General features: G+C 35.6%; 1 protein-coding gene across 4 annotated transcripts in view; it reads left to right on the top strand.

Annotated features, from left to right (window-relative positions):
• Positions 1-26,671, top strand: part of EML5 (EMAP like 5) — a 124,473-nt gene that overhangs the window by 18,832 nt on the left and 78,970 nt on the right. For all 4 annotated transcript variants that reach the window (XR_011047910.1, XM_068397597.1, XM_068397598.1 and 1 more), the window contains exons 2-9: positions 6,268-6,427; positions 9,936-10,034; positions 10,609-10,677; positions 13,292-13,477; positions 20,007-20,142; positions 22,971-23,172; positions 24,271-24,408; positions 25,163-25,419. Coding sequence is in view for 3 of the 4 variants with exons in the window: in XM_068397597.1 (XP_068253698.1) it covers positions 6,268-6,427; positions 9,936-10,034; positions 10,609-10,677; positions 13,292-13,477; positions 20,007-20,142; positions 22,971-23,172; positions 24,271-24,408; positions 25,163-25,419 (1,247 nt within the window). In the remaining variant the exon portion in view is untranslated. The remainder of the gene's footprint in view (positions 1-6,267; positions 6,428-9,935; positions 10,035-10,608; positions 10,678-13,291; positions 13,478-20,006; positions 20,143-22,970; positions 23,173-24,270; positions 24,409-25,162; positions 25,420-26,671) is intronic.

The raw sequence follows: 26,671 nt of genomic DNA, 5'->3' as shown, positions 1-26,671 counted from the left end.
TGCTTTTCTGTATTATTTTTTTTCCTTTTTTTTTTTCTCCCCCTTTTTTTTGCTGCTGGTACTGGGAGAGTTATGTTTGACAGTTGACATCTAATAATGGTTTAAAGAATGAGTCTTAAGTCCTTGCATTGTCTCATGAGGAAAGAAGGAAGTTGGATATTTTTTTAGGTGGGATTCCATTCCTTGGTTACCTTCAGGCTGTAGTATGTCACATTGTTGTACCACCAGTTATTATAATCAGAATTGCTTCTTTCATATGAGTAGCTAGTAAAAGATAACAGGATGTTGTCTAGCAAATTTATCTCCAGATCATTTTGGAGATTATGATATTTCTGACTTTTCTGTGAGAAGAATTTTTTGCTAGGAAAATGCAAGTAAGTTTGCTGCCTTCTTTTTCAAGGGACATGTTAGAAAAGAAACTTACCTCAGACAGTGAAAACCTGGTGATGGAAGTGTCAAGATCATGTAGAATTTGGAAAAAAAAACAGCGCCCCCTGCTCAGTCAAAACACGAGTTCTTCTATTGTTACTGGTGAAATCATTCATATTTGAAAAGAAGGGGAATATTTTTATTTTTACTCTATTTTCTAGAGATGGTAACTCTTTTTCTAGAAAGCTTAAGGCAATCCCTTCCTCAGCAATGGAGGACATGATTATGCAAGGCAAAAATGGGCATCAGCGTGAAGCAGCGTATAGTTCCCAGAATCTTTTTCCTCCATTCTCATATTTGATGAGTTGGGAACTTTGCATCAGTGTTACTGTTCTCACTCTCTAACTCTTTCCTTCTCTTTCAAGTTCATCTGGTCATTTTTTTTTCCCTTATGCTGAGTTTTCAAACAAATAGGAGCCCAAAGCGATTTTTAGGATTCTCTAGGTTGCTTATAAATGTTTTTTGTTAATCTAAAAAAATTCAGATCTGAGAGGGGAGAATATGGAATGGTAATGAGATAAATTGCAGCTGTGAATAATCAGTGTACAGTTTTAGTCCACCCTCCCTGTCCCCAGTTCAGACTCTCTTACTTTGAAGTTGGATGCTTGTACAATTTAAGGAATCTTCAGAAAGCAATATTTGGCATTATTGGCACTGTGACAGTAACTGTATGGAAGACCCAGTAGTGATGCTCTGTGATGAGTACTGCTTTGTTTTGCCTATGGGAAGTAAGTGTGCTCTGACTTGGTCTGTTTCAACTTTGATGAGAGATGTTTGCTGATTACAGCCCTTTCTGCTTTAACAAATTAAATAGTATGACAGAAATAGTTTGTAGTTTCTCCTGTCATTCTTTCTGGGAAAATATGGATAAATGGCAGCAAATAAGAAAATATCCACAACTGTATGGAAAATGTCTGTAAACATACGATGAAAATATTTTTCTGTATTTACTCATAGAAACAATTTCACACTTGAAATTAACTCTTAATTAATAGGTGCCTGAGATGCAGTTATTTTACTGCAGTATTCTTTTGTGCATTTTTACTGGTGCCCTAGTTTTATGAAGCTCGGAAGTAGTCACATGAATATATTCTTGGATTTTCATCCAATATTGTTGCTAAGGAAACATCATCTTTAATACTGTATCCTTGTCTGCAGCTTGTCTGTATTAATCAATGCCTGTTAATGCTCAGCACAAACCAAGTAAAGATGGAAAAATCTTAATTTCTTTTATTATAAAGTAGTTTATTATAGGCTATTCTCCTTCAGAAACCCCTGCCACTACAAACCTCATACAAATTGGAGGGTCATGTCCATGACTCTGATCTCACCCCAAACAGACATAGTATGGACAGTTTTTATACTTTTTTTCCATAAGCTGCCATTAATATTTAATATCATTAATTTAACATAGATATTGTACAGTGCATGGATCTGCTCAAAATGATGTGAATGCTTACATGCTGCTCTAAAAGGGAGAAAGAACCTTTCCTGTATGAAGTGTAAAAGAGGAGCTTGAATGCACTAAATTGAGAAACTTGCCCCTTTTCAGTATACTGTTAAAATTATAATACTGTATTTCAGCCTGCTTTGAGTATCTGTCTAGGAGAAGACCTGTCAGTCAGAGGTATCAGTGGAAATCTCAATTTCCTGCAGATCCAGCTATTTGGTTTTGTTGCAATAGTGACAGGCAGATTTTTCAAATTTTCTAACTTCTGAACTCTTCTGAGAAGTATCAAATTTTGTAGCCAATTTCGAAATTAATTTGACTTAGCAGTTTGTTAGCCTAATTCCTGCTTTGTGTCATGGTCACGTTTGCCTTTTGGGCATTTTCCTTCGTATCTGTCTCTTCAGAGACACTATGTTAGATCTAACATCTGTTCTTGAAAAGCCCAGGTCAGAAAGGCCAGAGGCAAGCAAGAAGGCTTGAAGAACTTGTCTTATTAGGAATATTTGTTTCCTTTTTTGGACGAGCAGCGATATCTCATTCATCAGCTTAGTCGTCCTTCAAGGAAGAGGAAAGAAATCAGGCACAAGTTTACAGTCTAGCTGTGTGGGCTAGGTGCAAGCAGAATTTCAGCAGTCTAACCTGGATAGGTCATCCCAGCTTTCATTACCAGGGCAGTAAAAGGAACATGAGTTCTCTCCTTCTGAGTGCAGAGCTTCTCATTCTGCTAAGCAATCATCTTCTCCCTAGGAGAAAAAATGTGAGAAGATCCATGTGAGGGATTCGGTGTACTTAAGTCCACAGAGCCCACGCCAACAGATTTGGCAGCTGTCTTAAGAGCTGAGCTACACTCATGCTTTTCTGCCTGTCTTCAGGGACTGACTGGATGGATAGTAAGCAACTACTTCAAATACCATCCCAATAGTTGTACGCTATTAACACCTCTGTAGAGGTGTCTTGGAGATCCTTGGAGACCAGGGTATCTAGAGACAAATATCACTCATTGTTTGATCCTGTTAACTTCATCATGCACATGAGTCAGCGTAGCCCCTGGACAGCAAATGTTTATACTTATCCATTTCTGGACAGCCATTCTAGTTATATTTTTTCTTCCTGCACTAAGAATCTATTTACAATGCATTGCACAGGACTGTTTTAGTAATGAAAGTTCCTGAATATGTGAGTTGTATTGATGCTTTTACTCTAGAGGTTAGACCAGGATACTATATTTTTGTATTAATTGCTATGCCCGTAAGGATTGCTTAATCAGTCATAGTCCAATGAAAGACCTGAAAAGGGTCTCCATATTGCTTAAAACTGGAGTCTAATCCTTGAGTTTTGATCAGGACTCAAATTCCAGACACGGAATTCTGCATGGTGATCCATGGGTGTAATAGTAGCCAGGACTTGAATATTAAGTAAAAGCACATCATTCACAGTTCATATGAAAATCATGTAAATAAGTGTGGTGGTTCCTTTTCTTAGTGTTGGTTATAGAAATAGCAGTCTCTTGACTCTTTCCATGCTTCCCTTTTCCATCTGTCCTGGTAGCCGCTGAGATAAAATACTTGCAAGTAGTACTTTAACCTAACTTCAGGTAGTACCTAACCTAACTTTACTCCTTGGTCTGGAAGAAATGATCAGGGAAGGTGTTTTCAGGTGAGTTTTTCTTCAGTCACTGCCAACAGCTCTGCTGTTGAGTTTCCCTGAAATCCCTGCATATCGGCACTTTTAAAAAAAAGCTTGGTGTTTTAAAATATTTATTGTATATTTGTTTTCTTCTGCTTCGAACGACTGTCTAGAAAGGTTGTTAGCAATTTACTATAGAGATGGAAGTGATAGGGGAAGGACATTGGTAATTCTACAGCATTGTCTGTTGTGATTAAAATGCAGACTTTGGATCTTAATTTGTGCTGCATTATTCCATATCAAGGCAAAATTTGAGCTCAGTTGTTTAAGCCAATATTTTATATCATGATATAGAAAGAACTAATACTATGATATTGCTATTAGTTATTATTTGCCATTTATTAATTAGAAAGAGAGGAAACATTCTCTATATTCACCTAATAAGTTTCGAGTGGAATTAATTGGCGCACTTGGCCTAGGACAATGTTTCCCTGGCCCTTGGTAGTGCCTTTACCACTGTCCCTTCCATCTCTGATGCATTGCGTTTGTTGCTTCTGGTCTTTAGTTAAAAACATACTAAGCTAATTTTTGGTTGCTGGAAAGTGTTATGTAAGGTGCGGCATGGAGGTGCTTTTTTGTGTGTCCAATTTGGTGCCTGAGCATTTTTCAAAGTTGCAGTTGTGGGGTGGTTTTTACTTGCCTGAAACTGCACAATGCTCTAATACCAGAGCTAACTATGGGACTGAAGAGGTTGTCAATCAGTCATACGACTGCTGTGTTTTTGCTTTTTCTCTTACTTTCAGTCTGTCTGTTTTTTTCCATTGCTTATTCTTTTCACTTCCTTTCTCTTCTTGAATTTGTTGTCCATATGGTCTTACCTCTCCGTCTCTATAGTGTCATTGTAAAAATTAGATCATTTCCAATGCAGCATTTTCTCCCCCTCCAGATGCTTTTCCTTTTTGCCCATGTGTAACCATCTGCCTGTGTGTGCTCTGGGGGATGCCCAGGTGTTGGTCAGGATTAGGTGGCAGAACTGACCAAATCTAAGTTCTGTGATAAGTTTTGCCTACCGTCTCCTTTCTGCATTGTTTTTTAATTATGAAGTTGCTCTGTCAAGTAAAGAAGGAAGGGAGGAACCAGAGAAATAACTATGGAATTGAAGAGAAGCGAAGTGGGGAAATGTTGGTTGATTGATCCCGGTGCTGAGGATAATGCAGAGTAGCAAAGAGGAATTGCCATAGAAAAGTTGAAAGGTCCAGAGGTTTTTTACTTTTTGTAGAAACTTTGAAGTTAAAGGTTCCTCTCAGAGTTGTGCATGTGGAATCTGTCAAGCAGTATCAACCAACTGAAATGCTATATAAAAATAGAAAAAATATAGAAGTGTATTGTGTGTAGCATGACCATGAAATATTAAGCAACCTCTAACATGTTTTTCTCTTGTTCTTTTTGTATATAGAAAATGTATACATCTTTTGAGTTCTTTTTTTTCTCTGGTCATTTCCTGATCACCTTTATCCTGGCTATTTCTTCTATGTTTATAGACTCCCCTTGTCTCCCCCCTTTGAACTTCATTTATCAAAATCTGTGTTCAGGTGTAAGATCATCTCACCATTGCAAAGTGCTCAACCTTTCTTCTTTCCAAGTGATGTTGAGAAGATAAATAAATCTAGTATATGTTGGTAGTGGTTCTGTCCACCAGTCTCTCAAGATCATTATTACTCTATCATTAGTTAGGAGGGGAAATTTTTTAGCCAAATTAAATAGCCAGCTTTTGAAATTTTATCTTCCTGACTCACGTATGGTATTTCTCACATCATTTTGGACTGCTGTACCTAGTCTGTGTAGAATGTCATCAAGTAGCTTGTTTGGGTCTCTATTAGAATATATTCTTTCTTACTTTTCTGTATTATGAAATACGAATCGTCAGACCTCATGTCCTCCCTTGCAGCTTGCTTGCATAACAAAACAAAAAACTATCTTGCTGACTAGCGTGCTTTCTCGCTTGGTCCGAGATTTGACAAAACAGTTGTGATGATCCTCTGTGGGCTTTGAAAGACTGTGAAATATGAACTATAAGAAAATTCTCTGCAATGTTAGAAATGTGAAAAGTTAATAAATATTCAGAATCAACTATTCCCAGTTGTTCTATATTAAAATTAAGATATTTAAGGTAATCTTAATCTCACTTCAGTTTAGTCATCTGAAGTCTAGTTGTAACATCTAGTCTAAGCTAGTCATGCCTTGGCTTTTTGTATGATGAGCAGAGAGATAGCTTCAGAAGACTATTCAGTCCTCTCATAAAAAGGATGTCAAATAGTATATGGAATGAAGTACTTCTGGAGATACATATATCTGTCTGTTGATGATAGATGTGTAGATAGCTAAACACTAACTTCTGTTTTCCATCCTTTGTGTTTTTAAATGTTAAGAAATAGAAAGAGAAAATAGGTGGGTTTTTTAGTGCATGAAAATCTTACCTAATTTAATAAACTCTGTGTTTTGAAACAGAGGATTAATGACTATTCTGCAACTAGTTTAATTGGAGAAGGCTTAAAGGTTCAAATTCAAGAAAGGTGGTGGCACATACTGTATTAAGGAAATTTTAGAGCTATTATGGAATCTGTGATACAAAGTGACTTGTTAATATCTATTATCAATGGGAAAATATTGTAAAATCATTTTTAAGGAAAAATATTAATGCAACCAACTAGGCAAATGTAAAAGTTTTGTGCAAAAATATTTTGTATCTTTTTCTTTGGCAGCCTTGCTTTGCATCCTGAACGTGTGTTGGTGGCAACAGGTCAAGTTGGAAAAGAACCATACATCTGCGTGTGGGACTCATACACTGTGCAGACTGTATCTGTTCTGAAAGATGTTCACACACATGGTATAGCTTGCTTGGCTTTTGATTTAGATGGTCAGGTATGTAATTAATACTCTTTTTTTCAAACAAATAAATTGTTTATCTGTCAGAAATCTTGTTATGTAGCTTTTTTTTTAAGGAAGTGTATTGACTCAGGTTTTATCTGCTTATTCTCAAGTTGAGGAAAAAAAGTTGGCATTAGTAGTGACTGACAAATATTCACATTTGGCAAGAAAAACATAACTTTGAAAGAGTTTTGAATGAAGATGAGGTGGTAGGGAGATTCTTGTGGTCTGTGGGCCACAGTTCAGGGTTACACCAAATGGTTGGAGATAGTGGACCTCTCCTGTGCAGGGGTGTCTTGTGCATAAAGTGATGGCAATGCCCTTGTGTTACTCATCTTGGACTCCAAATGTCTTCAACCAGTATACCCTTTTCTGTCATGCATTTTGCGTGCATTGGTGGCTCTCCATGTTTTGATTGTTTGTTCAGACTCATGTATCCTGGATCTAAGAGTCAAGAAAAAGGTTTTATTGGATTATAATTTTGTTACTTTAAAACATTCTCTGAGTAGTAAATTGGTTCTCAGAGCTGCTACTTATAAGGGAGATCATTTTTACCAGACACTTGCTCCTATGAGTAAAGAGGATTTCTTGACTGATGTATTAGAAATGGAAAATATGCATTAGGTAGCAGCTGAAGAGCTATTAGTCATGGAAGTCCTTTCTGCAGTTGTGTTCTCCTGGTCTTATGCAGCACTTCTTCCCCTCTCACTTAGCCTTGCAATGTGATATTCAGATTTAGCTATATTCTCGATTCCTTTTGCTTGCTAAAAAGGTCAATATCTGTTACTTATTACTGCTTTCTTGAGTAAGGATGTTTTGTAGAGACTAGTTGCTGTCCTTATTAAAACAATATCAAATGGAGCTCTACACAAATAGAGAAAAGCCTAACCGTAACTTGTTTCTGTTAATATATGCTGTAATTGTTGTAGGGAGGTTTTGAGTTTGTTGGAATGATCTACAGATTTTATCCTCTAAGTTTCTCATGGCTTAGAGGGTCAACTTCTAGAGTCAGCTTCTTTCTAGAACTTCATTTCTACTTGATGGTGATGTCTTTTCTCTGTGTTGTTCTTGTCTGTGTAAACTCGTGTCACTTCCTCTGAACAGCCTTGATAATTTAAGGTCAAGATGTATCTAATTAGGATAGAAGTCCCCTAACTCTTTTTCAGAATGCAGTTATGCATCCCCTGTGTGTTTTGGAAAGATCTGAATGTGGATCTGTCATTTTTTTCTAGGAGTACCCAGCAGTGATTCTTATGTTTAAAGCCATAAATGGTCAGAATTTTGTGGTGGATACAGGTTTTTCAAGATCTGCGCCTCCAGAATTGTCTCCGTATGGAAATATAGTAGAACACAAATCCAGTTCAGAAAGATCTGCAAAATATGTGTGTTTACATCTTGCCTATCCTTTTAAATCCACATTTGTCAGAGTCCCTGACCAGGTTCTTTTAGAGGGTTTAATGATTGATAATAAACGTTCTTATTTGGCATTATATGGGATTTTTATTCAGTGGTACAGCAATATAGTGAAATCACAACAGAAGCAATTGCAATATACAGACGAATAATAAGAAAAACATGGTTCCTGTTAGTGGTCTGTATATGATCACTGTCACGATGCTGGGCATCTCCAGTCACTGGGAAGGAATATGTGGATTGAAGTGAGGTCAAGCCCATTGCCCTCTTCAAAGTTTGTTTTATTAGTTGTTCAGTTTTTGTACTTCATGTTGGGCTGTGCCACATACACGCTCTCCTCCCCACCCCCAGCTGGTCTGGATAGCTCGGGAAGACATTATTTATTCTTTATTTATTGTCCTTTGTTAATTGTCTTGGGGAACCTGATGATTCACTGGTACAGCTGTGTTATCTAGAACCAAGGTTACCCTCCAGTCTCCCTGGTGTTGAGAGAAGTTCAGCTTGCTTTATGGTACATTCTTTCCCGAGCTCGCTGGTTTTTTTGCTCTTCTCTGGGCTGTACTCCACTGTGAGGGTGAGCTGGTTGGTAACAACATTTTTCTAGTTCTTAGGAGAACGGAGAACATCATTTAATCTCCCTTTTTGAGAAGTCAGAAGTTATGTCTGGAAAGGCATCACCCAGATTTTTTGTGATGGGGATGCAGTAATTTTAAAACTAGTTTATATTTACGCCTCTTATTCTACAGTAGGACTGGAAATGAATTACTTGGAAGTGTAGCTGGAATTGAAACTGATGTTTCTTCTGTGAGTGTTTTCAGAGATGGAATAGAAAGGTTGGACTTTGCAGTATCTGAAAAATTGAAGCTGGCATTAATAAATAGAGAGCATGGATAGCAATCATGTTGAACTTGTTTCTTTTTCTTCCCGTAAGCCTGGAGCTTTTTGGACAGTAAAGAAATGATGTTATTGGGAATAGGTTTCTGCCTTTGGGGAAAAAATTTACTTAAGTTTGGGATTTGCTTTTGCTTTTACAAACTTACTTTGATAATCTACATAGAAATTTAAACTGAATTTGTCTTTAATGTGTGTAGGTATTAACTGCTGAACAGTGAAACAACTTTGTCCTAAAGATTTGCAAAGATGTCAAAATTCATGCATAAACTGAACAAAAAGACTTAATTTTCTTTAAAAACAAAACTCAAAATCACTCAGTTTCTTTTTATCCGATCTTTAATACTGTTAGTCTTTCTGTTGAGAATTTCTATAGGAAAAATAACATTTTGACTGGTTAACAGATACAGTAAAAGTGGACTGTTGGCTAATATGGTCAATGATTTCTGTCAAGAAATCTGTGCAAAATATCTTCACAGTTGAAGACAAGACAGGCTGCAGAGCATAGGAAGATCTCAAACTTTTGTTTTTTTATATTTTCTTGGAACAATCTTTTTGTCCTTCCTGGTTTTACAGTTTAACTGGCTTCAGACTCTTTCTGAATGTTAAAAATGTCATGAAATTTGTACGTTTGGGGTCTCGTTGGATTCTGGTTTGAGAAAGGATTCAGAAAGGAATAGTTACTCATACACGTTTTGAAGAATCAAGCAAAAGACTCCTAAAGCTTTTAACTGTTTTTAATCTTTTGTTTGTTTCCAATAAGATTGAAGAAAATATTTTTTCTTTGTATCTCCTGAACTTGTGAAATAAATACTTAAATTCTGCAAGTTATATGTAATCAAAGGTAAACACATGTAGCTTCATTAACTTCAGTGGGATTATTCCTTTTTGCAAATGTCTCCTGTCTGCTGCTTGCCATGTGTGCTATATATAATTATCTATATCAAACATTATAAATCAGAAATATGTTGTTATCCGAGAAGATCTTACTTTTTTATGATCATGATGTTGTAACTGAAGAGATGCATCTATGGAAGCTTTGGCAAAAGGTGGTGTATCTTTAGTTTTCTTCTATAATAAAACGTAGCTATTGTTTCTAGCTGAAATATGTTATGAATTTGTTATCATTCAAAATGATGGCTCTAGCTTTCATTAATATATTGAGTTATTTGTATTTATTTAATTTGGACATTTTTAGCGTTTGGTCTCAGTTGGTTTGGATTCGAAAAACACAGTTTGTGTATGGGACTGGAGAAGAGGAAAATTGTTATCAGTGGCTCCTGGTCATACAGACAGAGTAAGTATAACTAAAGAACTTGAGTGTCAATGTAATTTTAGTTTGTTAAACCATGTCTGTGTATACATAGTAGAGCTATGTCTGAACAAAAACATTTTATGATTTAGAAATTGAATTTGCATAAAGCTTGGATATGTATTAAGGTATGTGAAGATCTTTAAGATAGGTACTTTTATTTCTAAAATAAAATGCATAACTCACTGTTTATTTGTGTATGGTTTGAGACTGTAAGTATGTAGGGGAAGTGCAAAATTAATGCACTTCCTAGACCTGAATCCCCATATGGGAAATCAAAATGCAAATAAACTCTTAAATTTTTCTAGTCCGTAAATGAACCTTTATGTTGTTTTATCATGTGTTGTAATTACTCGAGGGGTGAGGGGGGACCAAACAGAACTAATATGAGCTATATATTGCAATATCAGTATTGAACAAGGGAATAAAAAAGTCATTCCAATAGTTCCATTTAAAGCTTTTCAGATTGTGTATTAATTTGCTACAAGTTTTTACTGTTTTAACTGCCCCATGCTAGAAAGGCCATCTCTGCTGACATCCTTGGGGTTTTTTTGTGCAGATATTTGATATTTCTTGGGATTTGTACCAGCCAAACAAGCTCGTCAGCTGCGGTGTAAAACATATCAAGGTAATGAAATAGATGTTAATTCATAAAATATTTAAGCTTCAGTAGCTTATACTCTATAAAATATATAAAAATAGAATCTAAAACAAATATATAATTATACTATGAAAGGTCCTCTGTAAGAATAGTATTACTTCTTAGGAACTGCAATCATCGGTCACACCTGACTACACTAGACAGTTTACAAGATATATATATATATAGTGGAAAACAGACTGCCTCTGCTCAAAAGAGTTCATGCCCTGACAGGGAATGCAGAAGGAATGAAACAGTTGTCAGTAACATCGTATGTAATGATCGTAATATAGTTTAAAATTTACGTTGTCTAAAACATGCTGTTTGAATTCCCAAGTAGCATAAGACAGGATGCACACATTTAAGGTGAGTCCGGGTACTCAAGTTTATGATTGATGAACAGTTAATGAATTGTTACGCTGCCGAGGTGAAATGAGTTGAAAAAACATTTGTTACAGTTTGAGATAGTATGGGGATACCATAGAAAGAGAAAGGAAGATGCTTGATCTTTCTTTTAATTCTTTTCTTTTCCCTGCTGTTATTCCTACCTTTGTAATTTTGAACACTCTGTACATATTACTGGTTTCATAGTTTGGAAGTTCAAGTCTTTTCAAGCAGAGTGTTTTCTATGAAGCACCCTGCTTTTCTTGATCCACGTACCAACTGCCGTGCAGAAACAGCTGCTTTTTGAGGTTTAACTCCATCAGCAGGATTATCAATGCTTGACTATCATCAAATATGTTTCCTAAAGTCACTGCCTTCTCCCATGCACTGTCTTCTGTGTTACCACAAAACAGCAGTAGATGGCAGCTTCAGAGTTCTGTATGGCTCTTACGTGTAGGTTCCTGTGGTGGGAAAAATGTGTTGCTTTTTATACAGTGAACTTTTAGATTAATATGTATTAATTGTTTATTGGAAAAAGTGTTCAATGTGTTGGCTAGGTTGCATATGTCTTTGATTTAGCATAGTGTTTAGCATGTCGTGTACTCATTTCCATGAGCTTGATTAATAATAATCTTTTTTTTCTACTCCAAGATCTAAAAGGACCATTATGCCAATAGTGAGCTAATATTTGCCCACAGTGATTTAGTATATTTAAGGTGGCTTTATGATGTCAAAACGTATCTATTTAGATAAGCAAAAGTTTATCTGAGCAACTTTTAAGGCTCTACGAAGCTTTTTTAAATAAAAATGGCATTTTAAAAATAATTGGTGTTTTCTTTGAGGAAACATTAACTATAAATCTGAATCCTAGAGATTTATAGGCATTTGGGGTTGGAACTAGATGATCTTTAAGGTCCCTTCCAACACAAACCGTTCTATGATTCTGTGATTTGGATCAGGCAAGAGATTTTTGTTGATGTGTATTTTTCTTAAACCATCCCTTCTTGTTCTTTCAGATATCAATAATTACTTTCACGTTTGTAATACTATTGTATTTTTTCCTGACAGGATATTTTACGCGAATTGTAATACTACTTAATCAAGTTATGTAGATAATTCCGAGTGAACTGATATTGAGGAATTACTTTTCTTAGATACATTACCTACCTCCATATTGGAGCTAGGTTTTTAATTTATGCAGTGATTGTGCAGTTACTTCTCAAGCAACAATATAATCTATGACCTGTGTACTTTGATTAAAGAAATACTAGTTAAGATACAGGGATTTGTCTAATCAGTATATGGTTATTTCTTAATTACAGTATTTCTGGTACAAAAATCTGTTCATTGTAACTGCTTACATTATCATGTATTAATTGAAGTCTCTGCTCGAGTTTTGGATAGATTATTGGTAACAGAGAGACCTGCTGTGAAATACAGTTTCGTAAACATGTATACAGGGAACATGCTGAGGCAATATGAGAGTAACCTGTCAGCAGTGATTAAATAAATGCTTTCACATTTTGCACTGGATTACTCCAGCAGCTTGTTGACTTTCCAGTGCGTATTTACATGTTTGGACAGGAGGGTTTGAAAGGAATATGCAAGTGCTGCTTGTCTGCAGAGTTCTCAGAAACTGGAGTGTAGCTGGAGATTTGGTTGACAAGTATTGTGCTCTTGTCTTTAGTTTTGGGAGTCATTAGTACCTGTTGGAAATTCAGTCTCGTGATGGCTGATGAGAAGTAGTAAGTCTATAATAAAACCAGCTGCTTTTCAAACAGAGCAAATGACAACCTTATCAGAAATTTACATGCTTAGATTGCATCTTTAGATGCCTAAAGTAACAGCAAGTGCAAATGCAGCATTTGCAAAGTGGAAGTCTTACATCAAAGAAAGATCAGATAATTCTATTATGAAACACTTTTAAAAATGACTGAAAATACAACTGACTCACAAATTATAATTTGAAAGAATTTCAGTTTGATTTAATGCTGATATCCAGAAACTCCTTCCCAACTAGTCTGCTATGCTGATTTTATGGAAAGATAAAGTTAGTTAATAACATAAAAAGTTGTTAACCACCTGGAGAACTAAAGCAGGGAAAAGGGTAAGAATGATGATGTCTTTTTGAGGTAAGATACTTCTCTTCCAGATGTACATATTAAATTATAGGATATTAGACAAAATATCCATCTTTGTAAATAACTTTATGTTGCAGTTTTGGAGCTTGTGTGGCAATTCATTGACACCAAAACGTGGTGTTTTTGGCAAAACTGGTGATCTCCAAACTATATTGTGCCTAGCCTGTGCAAGGGATGAAGTGACATATTCTGGTGCACTGAATGGAGATATCTATGTATGGAAAGGAATCAACCTTGTACGGACAATACAGGGAGCGCATGCTGTAAGTATATCTCTTTAAATTAATATAAAATGTTAAATAGATTTCTGGAGAGCTGGAAAGGGCAGTGTAAGATCACCTGGTCTGTGTTCCTGAACAATTTCAATGATAGAGACTCAATATGTCTAATTTGAATTTTTTTTTTTTCCTCTCCTTTTTTTTCTGTTGCTTGAGATCACTGTTATGGTAGGCAGTGGATGCTAGATTGAGAAATATATTTAGGTTTCTATTTATGTACTGTTTCCCATTATTCTTGATGGGGCCTTAGTCAGTAACCAATAGAGCCTGGAATGCATTTAAGTTTAGCCTTAAGTAGACATGTATTTCTCTGTTCAGTTACCCGTGCATGGGTATATATAGTGACATTTAATATACCGGAGCTGAGTATGTAGCTGCCTTCCCCAAAGAATACGGATCTGCTTTATCTGACTTTGACTTTCTTTTGTGGATGTCTAATTAATCCAAAAGCATCTCAGAAGGCCTGGACTCCTGTATTTAGGCAGTTGGTGTTGAAACAAAGAAACAGGTCTCCAGAGAAGCTGTGGAGTCTCCATCCACATCTCTGTCCATTTGGAGATACTCACAACATGGCTGGACACAGCCCTGAGCAACCTGCTGTTATCTGATCCTGCTTTGGGCGGGGGTTTGGACGGTTCACCGTAGTTTTCCCCAACATCAGCTGTTCTGTCATTCCGTGAATTGAGTCTTAACTGGCTGGTTGTCTGATAGCTGTGTAGAGTCCATTGGGTCTAGGAACTGTGTTGTAAGCCTAAACACCTAGCTTGTTTGTAGACACATATGTTTAGTCATTTTAGCTTGACTCAATCACTTTTCCTTGTCCTATGTTGCTGCCTTTTACTGTATTCATTCAGCTTTTTAGAACAGTATACGGCTCTGAAAGTGAAGATATATCAGTGAAAGTTTAATAAAATTTTTCAAAAGTGCTTGGTAAGATTTTCTTTTAAGCAAAATGATTAATGCGACTATGATTATATTTTTGCTACATAAGTTTTCATTATATTTTCCATATGCTTTCCAAGCATATGGTGTTGTGATTAAAAGTAGGCAGCAAAAAACCACTTAGTGGTTTGCAATCGAATTTGTCCATGCCAAACTGTGAGAGTCCTCATTTCCTCTCATGGTAGTAAGTCATATATGGTAATATAATGCAAGATTCAACTTCTAACTTGTCCAAGTATCACTTTAAAGACAAAGCCAATCAATTTCTGATTGTTTTAACCTACAAGGCATAAAAGCGCTAAGGTAACTTTATGATGCCATATTAATTTGCTGGTTGAAGGCTGATTTTCATTTCGGAAAGCATTGTACTTTCCAGATAATACTTGAAGTTCCCTTATTAACAATCTAAAATAGTGTGATTTAGAAATGTGCATTCAGTGTTGAATTAACTAATAGTTTAAAAGCAATTGGACTGCTTGTTCAGACAACTGTATAATGACAGTGTATCTGATTACGAGCAAAAATAAAGTTACGAAGAACGTAAGTGTGGGAAACATATCCTAGATGATATTTTGCATTTGAGATTTCTTTATATACATACAAGTGTATGTATATTAAAAAATATATGTATACACACACACACACATATGCATACCCTCCTGTATGCATCTATAGAAATATTAAATGTATTCAAGAAGGCCCAAATTATAAACCGAGAAGTATGAGGGGATATTTTAGCCTTCAAATATTCCCTGATTCTTACTCTATACCTTCAGATCTGGTTTTAGTGTTCATATTTAGTGTTCAGTAGTGTTCTATTGTATTCTATATTTTCCTAAGGTGATGCGGACATTTACTTTTGGATGTTGACGTTAGTGAAATGAAATTTTAAAAATGCTTATATTGCATATGCAGACCTGGATTTGCAGAGGAAAGAATGCACTTTGTCTCCTATTCAAAACTGATCAGGAAAATAGCGTCCCATCCTGTTCGATGATGTAGGAGACATCTGTCCTGTATATTCACATATTTTTTACTTCACGTGGTTAGAATTACAACAGTTTATTTCTCAGAATCGTGCAGTGCTTTTCAGCTGTTTCAGTGGGAAATGACCCAACTGATAAACATAGGATGATGAGAGCTTGTTGCTTCATTACCTTCTGTGCTGTGTCAGTTCTTTGTTGACCACAAGATCAAATTTGAAGTGCTCTGCTCCTTATCTTCAGTAGTGTCGGTGGGACAGAGCTCAAGTGACCTTGGAGTAGGTCTCATCTAGCCTTCTATTTTTGGCTCTGTCCTTTAGGCTTAATGGAATTGTACTTTGCAGTACTGAAAATTAAGTAGAAGCACTAGTCCATGGGTTTGGAATTCATTTTCGCAGGAGATTAGAGCCACTACAAATCTCAACAATTTCAGAGAGAAAAAAAACCAATAAAATCTCTTCTGCAACCTTGCTTTCCAACAAAATGAAACCTTGTTTTTCAATAAAATGCTACCTTCAAGGATAATTTTGTCAGACTATTGTAAGCACAAAATATAGCAGGTTGGAATACAAGTGCCTCTTCAGCCAAACTAAACTATTACCATCATATTTTACAGTTATTTTGTACTTAATTTTATAAATCCTGATGCTCTTGTGAATTCTTTTAAAAGAAAATGCAAGTGTAAATGATAACATTTATGATGTGCATATGTTGTTAAAAACACAGTGTGCACATAGTAGGGAATTGATATAAATATCTGTTCAGTGTGCTAGTGTTGGAATTGACATCCCTGCATGCCTGCTTATCATCCTGCATCATTGCTCCTCAATGGGCTTGAATTAAATTGAAAATTTATTCAAGGAAAACATGTCTCATTATTTCCATAAAGTACCATGTATTCCTTTCTTGCAGCATAAACAGTAGGTATCTGAGATGCAGGAAAATGTTTTCTAAAGTACAGTAGTGATGTAGGGATATACATCCATCTGGCAGTGGTTGGCATTAATATAGAAAATGGGGGTTCTTTTCAAAGGTTGGCTGTCTTTGTTGCAGTTACCCTAGCTGAAAAGACACTTTTTATTTTAAGAGTAATTCAATGTGAAAAATAAACCATGCTGTCCTAGTATAAGCAACCAGAGAAACATATAGCAACTTTAACACTAGCAAGCAAAATAAGAATTCACAGCTAAGCCAGATTGTCTGTGTTCTGTCACAGCAGTGCTAAGAACTGTAGACAGAGGAAAGAGAGTTTCCGGCAGATTCCTATTTGAGTTTGTGTAGAAACAAAAAGTTGAAAGCAAATAGGTTGGGATGACTGAAGAATTAGTTGGACAAGGACTGGAGAGTTCACTTACTGTAGAAGAAGGAATGAAAAGTAGGAAAAGTTGGAAGCGAGCAGGGATGAAGAGTAAAAGCACAGAGTTCATGTGCAGGGAACACTGGATGGCAATGGGAAACTAAAATTCTTTTTAGTTTTGCTGATTTCTCCTAAATAATAATACTAATAATGAAAGTTTTAAAAGGGAGAAAGAAAACAGAGCAACATGAAAGCGTATGTAAGTTCATTGGCACTGGTAGTAGGTTGTTTGTAGGTAGTGCATCTGACTATGGAAAGTTAATATATACCTTGACTAAAAAGAAAATAAATCTTTTATTAGATGTCTCATTTTTGTACCAGTGCAAGGAACAGACTGTAGATTCTTCTATTTATTTTATCATCTTACATGTTCTAAAGTCAAGGTACTCCATGACTATTAAGATACATATACAAGATGTTACTCAGGTATTGAAACAAAATAGTATGCTTATTTAAAAACCCTGTATGTTTTAAAGATTCTTGTGTGCTATGCCTTTACCTTGCATAGTAAATGTACATAAGATGCTTTCTCAGCAGCTGAATAATTTATTTTGAGATAGTCTTTCAGAGGTACACATTAAAGTTGTGTGTATTGATGTCAGAAACTGAGGTTAAATAACAGGCTCGAGGTTAAATAACAGGCACTCTGTTAAAACTATTGCACGCCTATGTCAGTTGCTGAATACTAATTAAATATAGATGGAAGCAATATAATGAACTTAAATGAATGGTTTTAAGCTGGTATCATGTACCAACACATTAAGTCATGTAGTATTTTTCTCCTACTGCTTAGGCATGGATTTGACAGATAACTGTCCACTTACTTCAGCCAATAAAAGGTGTAAAGGCAACTACTTAATTTTTTTTATAGTAATATGCCCATTTTTAAACTGTTTTATGGGTGATTTGTTAGCTAGGAAGGTTAAATTTCGCAGTAGTGGCTCTCCACTGTAAACTTACTGACACCAACCTTAAATGTTTGCAATCCATTTTCTTGCTATGCAGTATATATTGGGAGAGACAATATCTTAGAATAAGTGCCGAACATCTTTGTTGCTTCACATGTTAGCGTCTATGTCCTGAATTGTATCTAGGAGTAAAAAGGAGGCAGTGGAGTTCTTACTGAACTGGTATAGTGTCTGTGTTCTCCATATTGCTCAGTTGTAGTCAGTTGCTTCTGAAGTTTCCATATGATCTTTCAAGCTTGGTCCTAATTATAGCTAACTGCAGTCATGTGTTTTAGGAATTGCATAGTCAGAGTTAGTGTGGTGGATCTTACATAAACGACTGCATTTAAATTAACACTTGATTTTTGTCTGTTGGAGGCAAGATAGGTCCAGCAGCAATAGAAAACCTGAGACTGCCTCACTATTGGAAGCTTCTTGGATACCAGCAGTGGCAAAATATTCATACAGTAGAGGCCATCTTTGTCAAGTTCTTCTCGTACTTCTCCAGCTTTCAACTATTGTTTCTGGTAGATCTGGGCATTTATTTCTTTGTTTGTGCTCATTCAACTCTTTTTTTCGAATTTGAGGGAACACAGATGTGATACCAGCTGGTTATATTGAAAAAACAGGAAACATTCTGCATTCTCAGAAAACTGCTGATCCATTTGAGATGTTATTTCCAGAACAGGAAGTGTAATGAAAAATTTGTAACAGAAGAACACAGTCCGTATGTCAAACTTTGTAACTTTTAAGATGGACGACTTTGATCTACACCTTTTATTTTGATTCAGGAGCACAACCAATCTTTGTTGCTCACGTTATACAATTGGATCAAACAAATGCAATGCAATTGTTTGCCTCTCATTACTGCTAGAAGGCTGTTGACCACCAAGACTCAAATTATGTTAATGACAGTTTCAGGGTGAAGGATTAAGAGGAGCATGAAGACTCCAAAGTTGATTTGCATTAACAATCTTAACAGTTTCTAAAAGGAAAGATTTAGTGAAAGAATTATGACTGGCCAAGCTACTAGAGTAAAGAATCTGTCTTTTCCCCATTAAGTGTGGGCCTAACAATTAAATGAAGAGTAGCTAAGCTTGGCTTCTTCCATTAGGTACTTACAGTCCCCATTAATAAGGGACCTTTTTTCTAGTTTTCATCTAATTCTTCTATTCCAGTGGCACATAGACTGAAATGAGAATGTCCTGTTGCATTTCAAGAGATTGAGCAAGCACAACATCTGCCAAATCTCCTTGACAACCAGTATGTCCTTTTCAAGATAAAGATATTCTGTGAAATGGAAAACAGATTAATCCTGAATCCACTTGATCTTATCTTCAGAACGTTCAGCCAGCTTCCCACATCACCAAATGTCTGATTCTTTTTTTTTAATACTGACTAATTAAATAATGGATTTTGGAAGGAGTTAATTAGAGAAAAGAGAATAATTATGTTATCAAGGTTGCATTCCAAAAAGAGCTTTAAAAGTTTTAACTATGCCAGAACTTGGGCGAAATTCAGTATATGGTACAAAAGGAGCCAAAATGCCTCTAGCCTTTTATTTGCTCAATGACACTGAAAGGTTAATGCAGTAAACCAGACAGACACATAGAGAAACAAATACAGTTTGGTTTGTATTTTCAAAAATCTCTAGGCTCCTAAAGAAACAGAAAGAGGATTTTCAGGATGTTAGAGATAATGGGAGTTAGCCTTCTAATCTGCTTATGACTTAAAAATTCCACTACATTTCTGTTTAGGCATGTACTGCTCCTGAAAATATGGCTTGTCTTAAAAGTCTGTATCCCGAGGGTGGACATGACACGTCAAAAATTTTGAATTCTGTCACCCTAGTCTTTCAGTTTTGATTGTCACTTGACATTCTAGTAATAATATGCTTTTTCTGTGAAAGCTGAGATTTCTTTTTTCTCAACTTGGAAAATAATATCCTTGTTACCTGATGCTAGAGAAGCAAACACAGTCCATAATTCATTATGATCAGTCCATTATGATATTTTCCTTAGTTATAATTTAAGAAGTAGTATTGCAGTATTGCAACAATTCTGTTACCTTACTGTTTGTCACTGAATGTGAATTCTGCTCAGTTTGAGTTTGTTTCCATTTCTGACTCTTTCATATTTAAAGCTTGTGTTTATGCTATTTTCAACAGCCTTAACAGGTAGGAAGACAGGAAGACAATCAATACCAGCATGGACAAGAGTTCCACTTTCCCTATTGGTATCTCTAATCTGGGTGTATTGTTAAAAATAACTTTCTTCTCTCTTTAGGCAGGAATTTTCAGCATGAATGCATGCGAAGAGGGGTTTGCCACTGGTGGCAGGGATGGCTGTGTTCGCTTGTGGGACTTAAGTTTTAAACCAATTACTGTGATTGATCTCAGGGAAACAGACCAGGGATATAAAGGTAAAAAGAAGTTTGTCACTTTTGATATACCAATAAGGTAGGAAATTTACAAGTGTTTTGAACAAGACAAGACTTTAAAAAGCCAAAAAGGTTGTTTCATGTATGTTACTGTGAACTGTTTGCTAAAAAAGAAGTTTGGTCATGGCCACCATGTATGAAGGTCACATAGTCCTTCAAAGTTACTGTAAAACATACTGTGAACTTAGACAGTGAGATCTGCAATGTAAAACAGTGGAGTACAGAAATTGCATTTACTAGTTACCCAAATTTTCATAAAAACTATTTGGAATTAATCTACAGTTTTGTAGTACTCAGAACGCTACTTACATATACCTATGATTTCAATTATAGTTTATGTCATGCTAAAATTTTACATCTAGCAATCTATAGCATGTTTTGTCAGTGTTCTAGATATTGTTGCTGTAGTGATTCAGGAAAAGAATACAAACATGTACTGAAGCGCTAATGTCACTTACAATATTGCTTTTGTTGGCATTTGGGTTTCTTTGCCCCCAGTCACTTTGTTATTTTCTAATACCTTGCCAAGAATTTGACAATGTGGTAGTGTCTGATGGCAATCAGATATTCAGGGTCAATGAATAACTGATTACAAGTTTAATCTTTGTATTCTGTAATTGACTTCGCATTCCCGCCAAGACTGTGAGATGTTGCAACAAGATGGAATACATTCCATTTTAAATGTCCTGTGGTACAGTGACTCTGTTTTAAATTTGAATTTACTCAGCTGCTGTTTCTCAGCTCTGTTGCATGTAGCTGAAAGCTGTTTGATTCCCTGTTTCATTCTTGCAAACTTGTTCTCCACTCCATATTGTCTCCTTTACTTTTGATGGAACAGACATATGCTGTGAAGTCTTTTCGTTCTTCTTGATAGCTTATGTGAACTCCTTCTATCCTCATCTTTTTGACTTGTCAAGTGCCCATGACAGAGCTAATAGCTTTTTAAAAATCCTATCCGTAATAAATTCAGTTTCCTGAATTGTTTCCCTTCAGTCTGTTTTTCTTATTCTATCGTTTAGAGGATTGCCTTTATGACTTGTCCTTCTGCTCATTTTCTTAATTGCATTTTCTGCTGCTCCTGCACCTCACCTCTTGGTAATTTTATCCGTGAACACGAACTCAAGTTCTGTGTCCCTGTGAATGGCTCACAGGGCAATTAGTTGACTCTAGATATATCTCCAAGTAGTCAAATTGTTTTTTACAATATCTCCCTCCACCATAAGAAGTTCCAAATTACTAAAACAGATGTCTTAATCATCCTTCATCAAAGATTCTGGTTGTTTGTTTCTTTCTTTTCTAATCACTGTAGACAATATAGCCATAGAATGCCTAGATTATAGGGCTGAATAGTAAGGTGGTTATATTCACAATTGCAGCACAATAGCAACAAATCTGTAAAGCAAAACAGTTGGTGTGGAGAGTTAGAGTAGCACAATATGTATGCATTTTGAGGGGTGTTTGAGGGGTGTTAGCTCTAGTCTGGTTCAGTGGACTGAACATTATCTTGCAGTTGGAGTGCACCGAGTGCACTCCTGGAGCACGTCTTTCAGTTCTGTTTCATATGGAGGGAGTCTTATTTGTGCATTTGAAGGCTATCTTGTAATGCAAAGCATGGTAAGTAGGCATGATCAGGAGCTTTGCTTTGGGAGCTGGCTTTGTCAGGATTAGAACATGAGTGCAGATGCACCAGACTGGCCCGCTAACCCACTCATTCACTGTTTCAGAGTCCTGCATTTTTTTCCAATGTAAATTTAATAACATAAGGCTCTTCTTTTCCCTCTGCATAGTTAAAAATATTTTTTGGAAGCACATCAACTCATACCTTTGCAATATTCTAACTTTGTCTAACATGTTAATCCAGAGTAGTTTTTTCAAAGATCATTCTTGAGCTACTCTCCACAAAAGTCAGTGTTTAGGCAAAGGGAATTAAGTTGGGCATCGCTACCATGTGGTTATCTACACCTGAAATTGGCAAAATTGACTTGCACTATCAGAATGTATTAAATACAGCCTGTTTTAATAGGTGCATATTCCTAAAATTGGGCACGTAAGACTGGGTTCTCAGTGTACAACTGTCCTGACTTCCATTTTATTATTCCCAACCTTATCTACAAATAAGTGCAGCCTGTGAGTGCTCACCTCCACTGTAAGCCTGAAAACTAATTCAGTTGTTAGAAAAGCATGTTAAATTTCATCTTAAACCCTTTTCATCTCTTTATATGTTGTTTCAGTTTGATTTAGTTTTATTTTCTGTTTAGTGGGAAAAATAATTCCAGTTACTATGGAGATGTTACAAAGTTTTGCTTTAGGGGGAGCATCTCAGAAACAAGCTGGGTAGAATTGGGCTCTTTGACTGTCTTATGTATAATGCATGTTCCACTGATGCTTCTGTCACATAATTTAGGTTCATCTAGCTAGTACTAAGGCCCATGGTTTGGTGAGAAATTGTAATTTATATTGTCTACTACTTTTGTTGAAATTTAAAGACATTAAATGTGTAATTTCAGATGCAAATGTCAGTATTGCCTTTCTCTGTCAGAGATCTTGTAATACAAGAATTGGCTATGTGTCCATTATTAAAATAAGGCTCACATTTTATTTTAGAATTTTTTAAATACTAAACTTGAAAAGTTAATGTTCCAAGGGTAGTATGTGTTATATGGAATAGATAAAATGAGTAAATGGAGGAATAAGAGAAGGTATATGGATACTACTTGACATTTTCTTGCTTTTATGTTTTATCATGTGCTACGTTACCTTTATTTCACAAATTCTCAGGATGTATCTCTTGGTAACAATCTCTTCTACAGGTCTGTCTGTAAGAAGTGTTTGCTGGAGAGGAGACCATATACTCGTCGGGACACAAGACAGTGAAATTTTTGAAATTGTGGTGCATGAGCGTAATAAGCCTTTCCTGATAATGCAGGGGCACTGTGAAGGAGAGCTGTGGGCTTTGGCTGTCCATCCTACAAAACCACTAGCAATGACTGGAAGTGACGATCGATCAGTCAGGTTAAACCTTGTTTGTTTGTTTAACTGCGTATAGTTTTATACAAACAGCTCATTTTGTAGATAACCTAATTGAAATGTATACATTTTAAAGGTATTAAAATGTGGCATTGGCGTGCTTCTGAACCAGTTAAGTTACACATGAAATCAGTGCTCTCCAGTAATAAAATATAGTGGAAATGTGTATTTCACAAAAATGGAATGTACTAAATTTCATTTAGCCTTACATTAAGCACTCATACACAAGTATCCTGTAAGTGTTTCCTTTTCAGGAGTTACGTTAAGCATTCACAGGTTACAGCGAAAAAAATTGTAATAAAAACTTACGATTTTTACTCTTACCATATTCACTTTTTCACATGCTGCGAATTAACTTTTAGCTTGGGAGTTTCATCACACTTAATGCATGCACAGTAAATAAAATCCATATTCTGAGAAAACCCAGTAGATTGCTCCCGTTTACAAGTTCATCTTTTTTTGTCAAAAACACCTTTTCTCTTCTTAGAAATCAAATGTGTTGGCATTTTTGTTAAATATCTTAAGTGCAATGTGGTTAAGCAAAACAGTAGTTGAATTATGAATATTGAAAAAAGGCTCTAGAATTCCAGATACATCTTGTAAATGATAGATGTTATAATGTGTCTTGTAGTAGAAACTTACACGTTATAATATTGTCTAGTTATATGTAAGGAGTTACAAATAATGATTTGTTAATAGGAAAGGATATGTTTACTGAGCCAAGTCTTTAATTGTTCTTTAATGTTCTTCTTGGCTAAAACGAATAACACCATAGTGGAATTTTCACAGAGTGATCTAAAAGTATATATTGTCATATGTTGTCATTCTTTTTATATTCAGAAAGTCAAACAAAATTAATCTGCCACTGCATTTTCTCATTAGATATTTTCTCGCTATTTTAAATATAAGAATATTCTCTGCTGTCTGCAAAATTCACACTTTTGTCTTAGATTTTCCTTGTGGAAAATTATTTTAAAATAGGACACTACCACATCCAGCATTCTGCAGAAATTTCAGGCTTCATGCTATCTATGACACAGCTACAAACCACTCCTTACACTTGTAATTATTACTTTATTTTAGAATTTGGAGTTTAATAGACCATGCTCTGATTGCCCGGTGCAATATGGAGGAACCCATTCGCTGTGCTGCGGTTAGTACTGATGGAATCCATCTTGCTCTTGGAATGAAGGATGGCTCTTTCACTGTGCTTCGAGTCAGGTATGTTACGAAAATTAAAAATAGATACATTATTAACTCTTTCAAGCATGTTATCTAATTGCTTTTTAAAATTGTATAGATATTAACACTATAGTGACCATACATGAGGAGATCACTTACATTTCTGTTTTAAATTACTGATCTTGAGGGTGCTTAGATTTTTTTAAATATGTGTACTACATGTGTCCATGTTGTTCCATAACAACAGATTTGAAAAAGTATATTGGTCTATTTGCAAAGAATGGCAGTGTTCTAGGAAGTCTGTTACTTTAGGTTTTAGCTTTATCCTTTAATTATTAAGAAATAAGTTTTCATTACTTCCTAAATTGTTTCCATGTGTTGGAATGCTGCTGTCAGCACATCATGCATACAAAAACAGTGCTGCCTTGTTGCTGTGATCCCACACTTATAAAGGGAAAATGAGATCTGTGTCTCATGTCAGTGACATTTCCTTCCCTGAATGAATAAAGATGTGGTAATCTACCTAATTAATTTTTTTTTGTGGACCCAGCTTGAACAGTTCGTTTTGTTCTCTCTCCTTCAGCCCAGTGCAGCACCTTCTTGTGTCACTCTTCCCTTCTCTTTTTTTGACCATGAAACCCTACCCAACTCTAAAAATAGCAATGTTGTATTTGCACCTATGATAGTAAAGTTCACTTTATCATTTCACAGTTTTGTCCGTTTTTAAAGCTGGGAACTTGACAGTATGATAAGGCTCTTGTATACTTATGACATGCTTTCTTTCATACTACAGAGATATGACTGAGGTTGTTCATATCAAAGACAGGAAAGAAGCTATTCATGAACTGAAATATTCACCAGATGGGAATTTCCTAGCTGTTGGTTCCAATGACAGCTCTGTGGATATATATGGTGTTGTTCAGCGATACAAGAAAGTTGGGGAATGTATTGGATCTTTAAGTTTCATCACCCATATGGATTGGTCTTCGGACAGTAAATACTTACAGACCAATGATGGCAATGGGAAGAGACTTTTTTACAGGATGCCAAGTAAGATTCTGAGTTGCCTTTATGATATTTGTTACTTATTACAGAAAGAATGTATCGTAGTTTTGTAAAAACAGCCAAATATAGATCCTGGTTCAAAGCATTCGATTATAGAGAAATTTTTTCAAAGTTCATATAAATATTTGCTATACTTGAATAAGTACAGCATTTTCTGGCAAAGCTACTTAAATATTTTTATCCTTATATGTTTGCTCTTCTTTATAATGCATCTTTTCATGGTAGAGTTGCTGGCTTATAATTTATTTCTCAAAATGAAATATTTGCTCCCACTTTTTTAGAAAAAGAAAAATACTGCATTGAACTCAATTTTGCAATAGTTTAATAGCCCTGTATTTATTGAGCTTGGATATTAAATGGATTATCATTTGCTTGCACTGTATGTTTTTTAAAATGTGTGGAAAAATCAATATATTGCATCTCGGAATAGTCGTCTGGTTTTCTGTAACTATGTTTGCAGCAGAACTGAGGAATTTAACTTAAAAGAGCTTTTACAGTGAGAAATTTTTAATAGATAGAAACAATTAGACTGAACTGTCCCATACTGCTGAAACACTCAAGACAGTTCCCTCTGCGGAGGATGTATGCACATAGTACATATATCTTAAAGCTTCAAATTTAAGTAGTCCTGATTACAGTATGTCAAGGGCAGTGTTTGTCACAATGTTTGACTTGTTTCTTCTGTGTGTGTGTACACTCTTTATGTAATATCATTCTATATTTTTCTCACTGGTCGTATTTGTACGAAGTAAGTATTATCATCACCACTTGCTATATTGTCCCTTCATTTGCTATACAATATTTATGCTTTGCACTGTGCATTATTCGTAGTTCCATGGAGCTTTTTGTGACTGTCTTTGCTGAAGCATCTAATTCATTCTATGCACAAGTTTGATTTTGTGCACTGAATGAGACAGAAGATATGTAAGAAAAGATAGTAAGTGAGAATTTAATTAGACTGTAACAAATACGTACACACAGGAGGAGCAATTTGAAGTTATATAGGCAGCTTTCAGCCTGGAGTTTCTTGATATATTAGAATGTGGGATTGTGAAAGCTTGTTTATGAAAAAAGTTTAGCAAAGTCAGTGGAGTTAGAGTAATCTCCTAAATGTTTTAAAATAGTGATTGGAAACATATAACACTTAAAATTCCACTATAAATGAGTAAGGAACTTACAGTTGCCTAATACAAGATCTGTAGGACTTAGTCATGGATATAGCCAGTATTAGTAGTCA

Source organism: Nyctibius grandis, chromosome 4, assembly GCF_013368605.1.
Source record: "Nyctibius grandis isolate bNycGra1 chromosome 4, bNycGra1.pri, whole genome shotgun sequence".
Lineage (NCBI taxonomy): Eukaryota > Metazoa > Chordata > Aves > Nyctibiiformes > Nyctibiidae > Nyctibius > Nyctibius grandis.
Note: the sequence above shows the minus strand (reverse complement) of the source record. Positions and strands in the feature narration are given on the sequence as shown.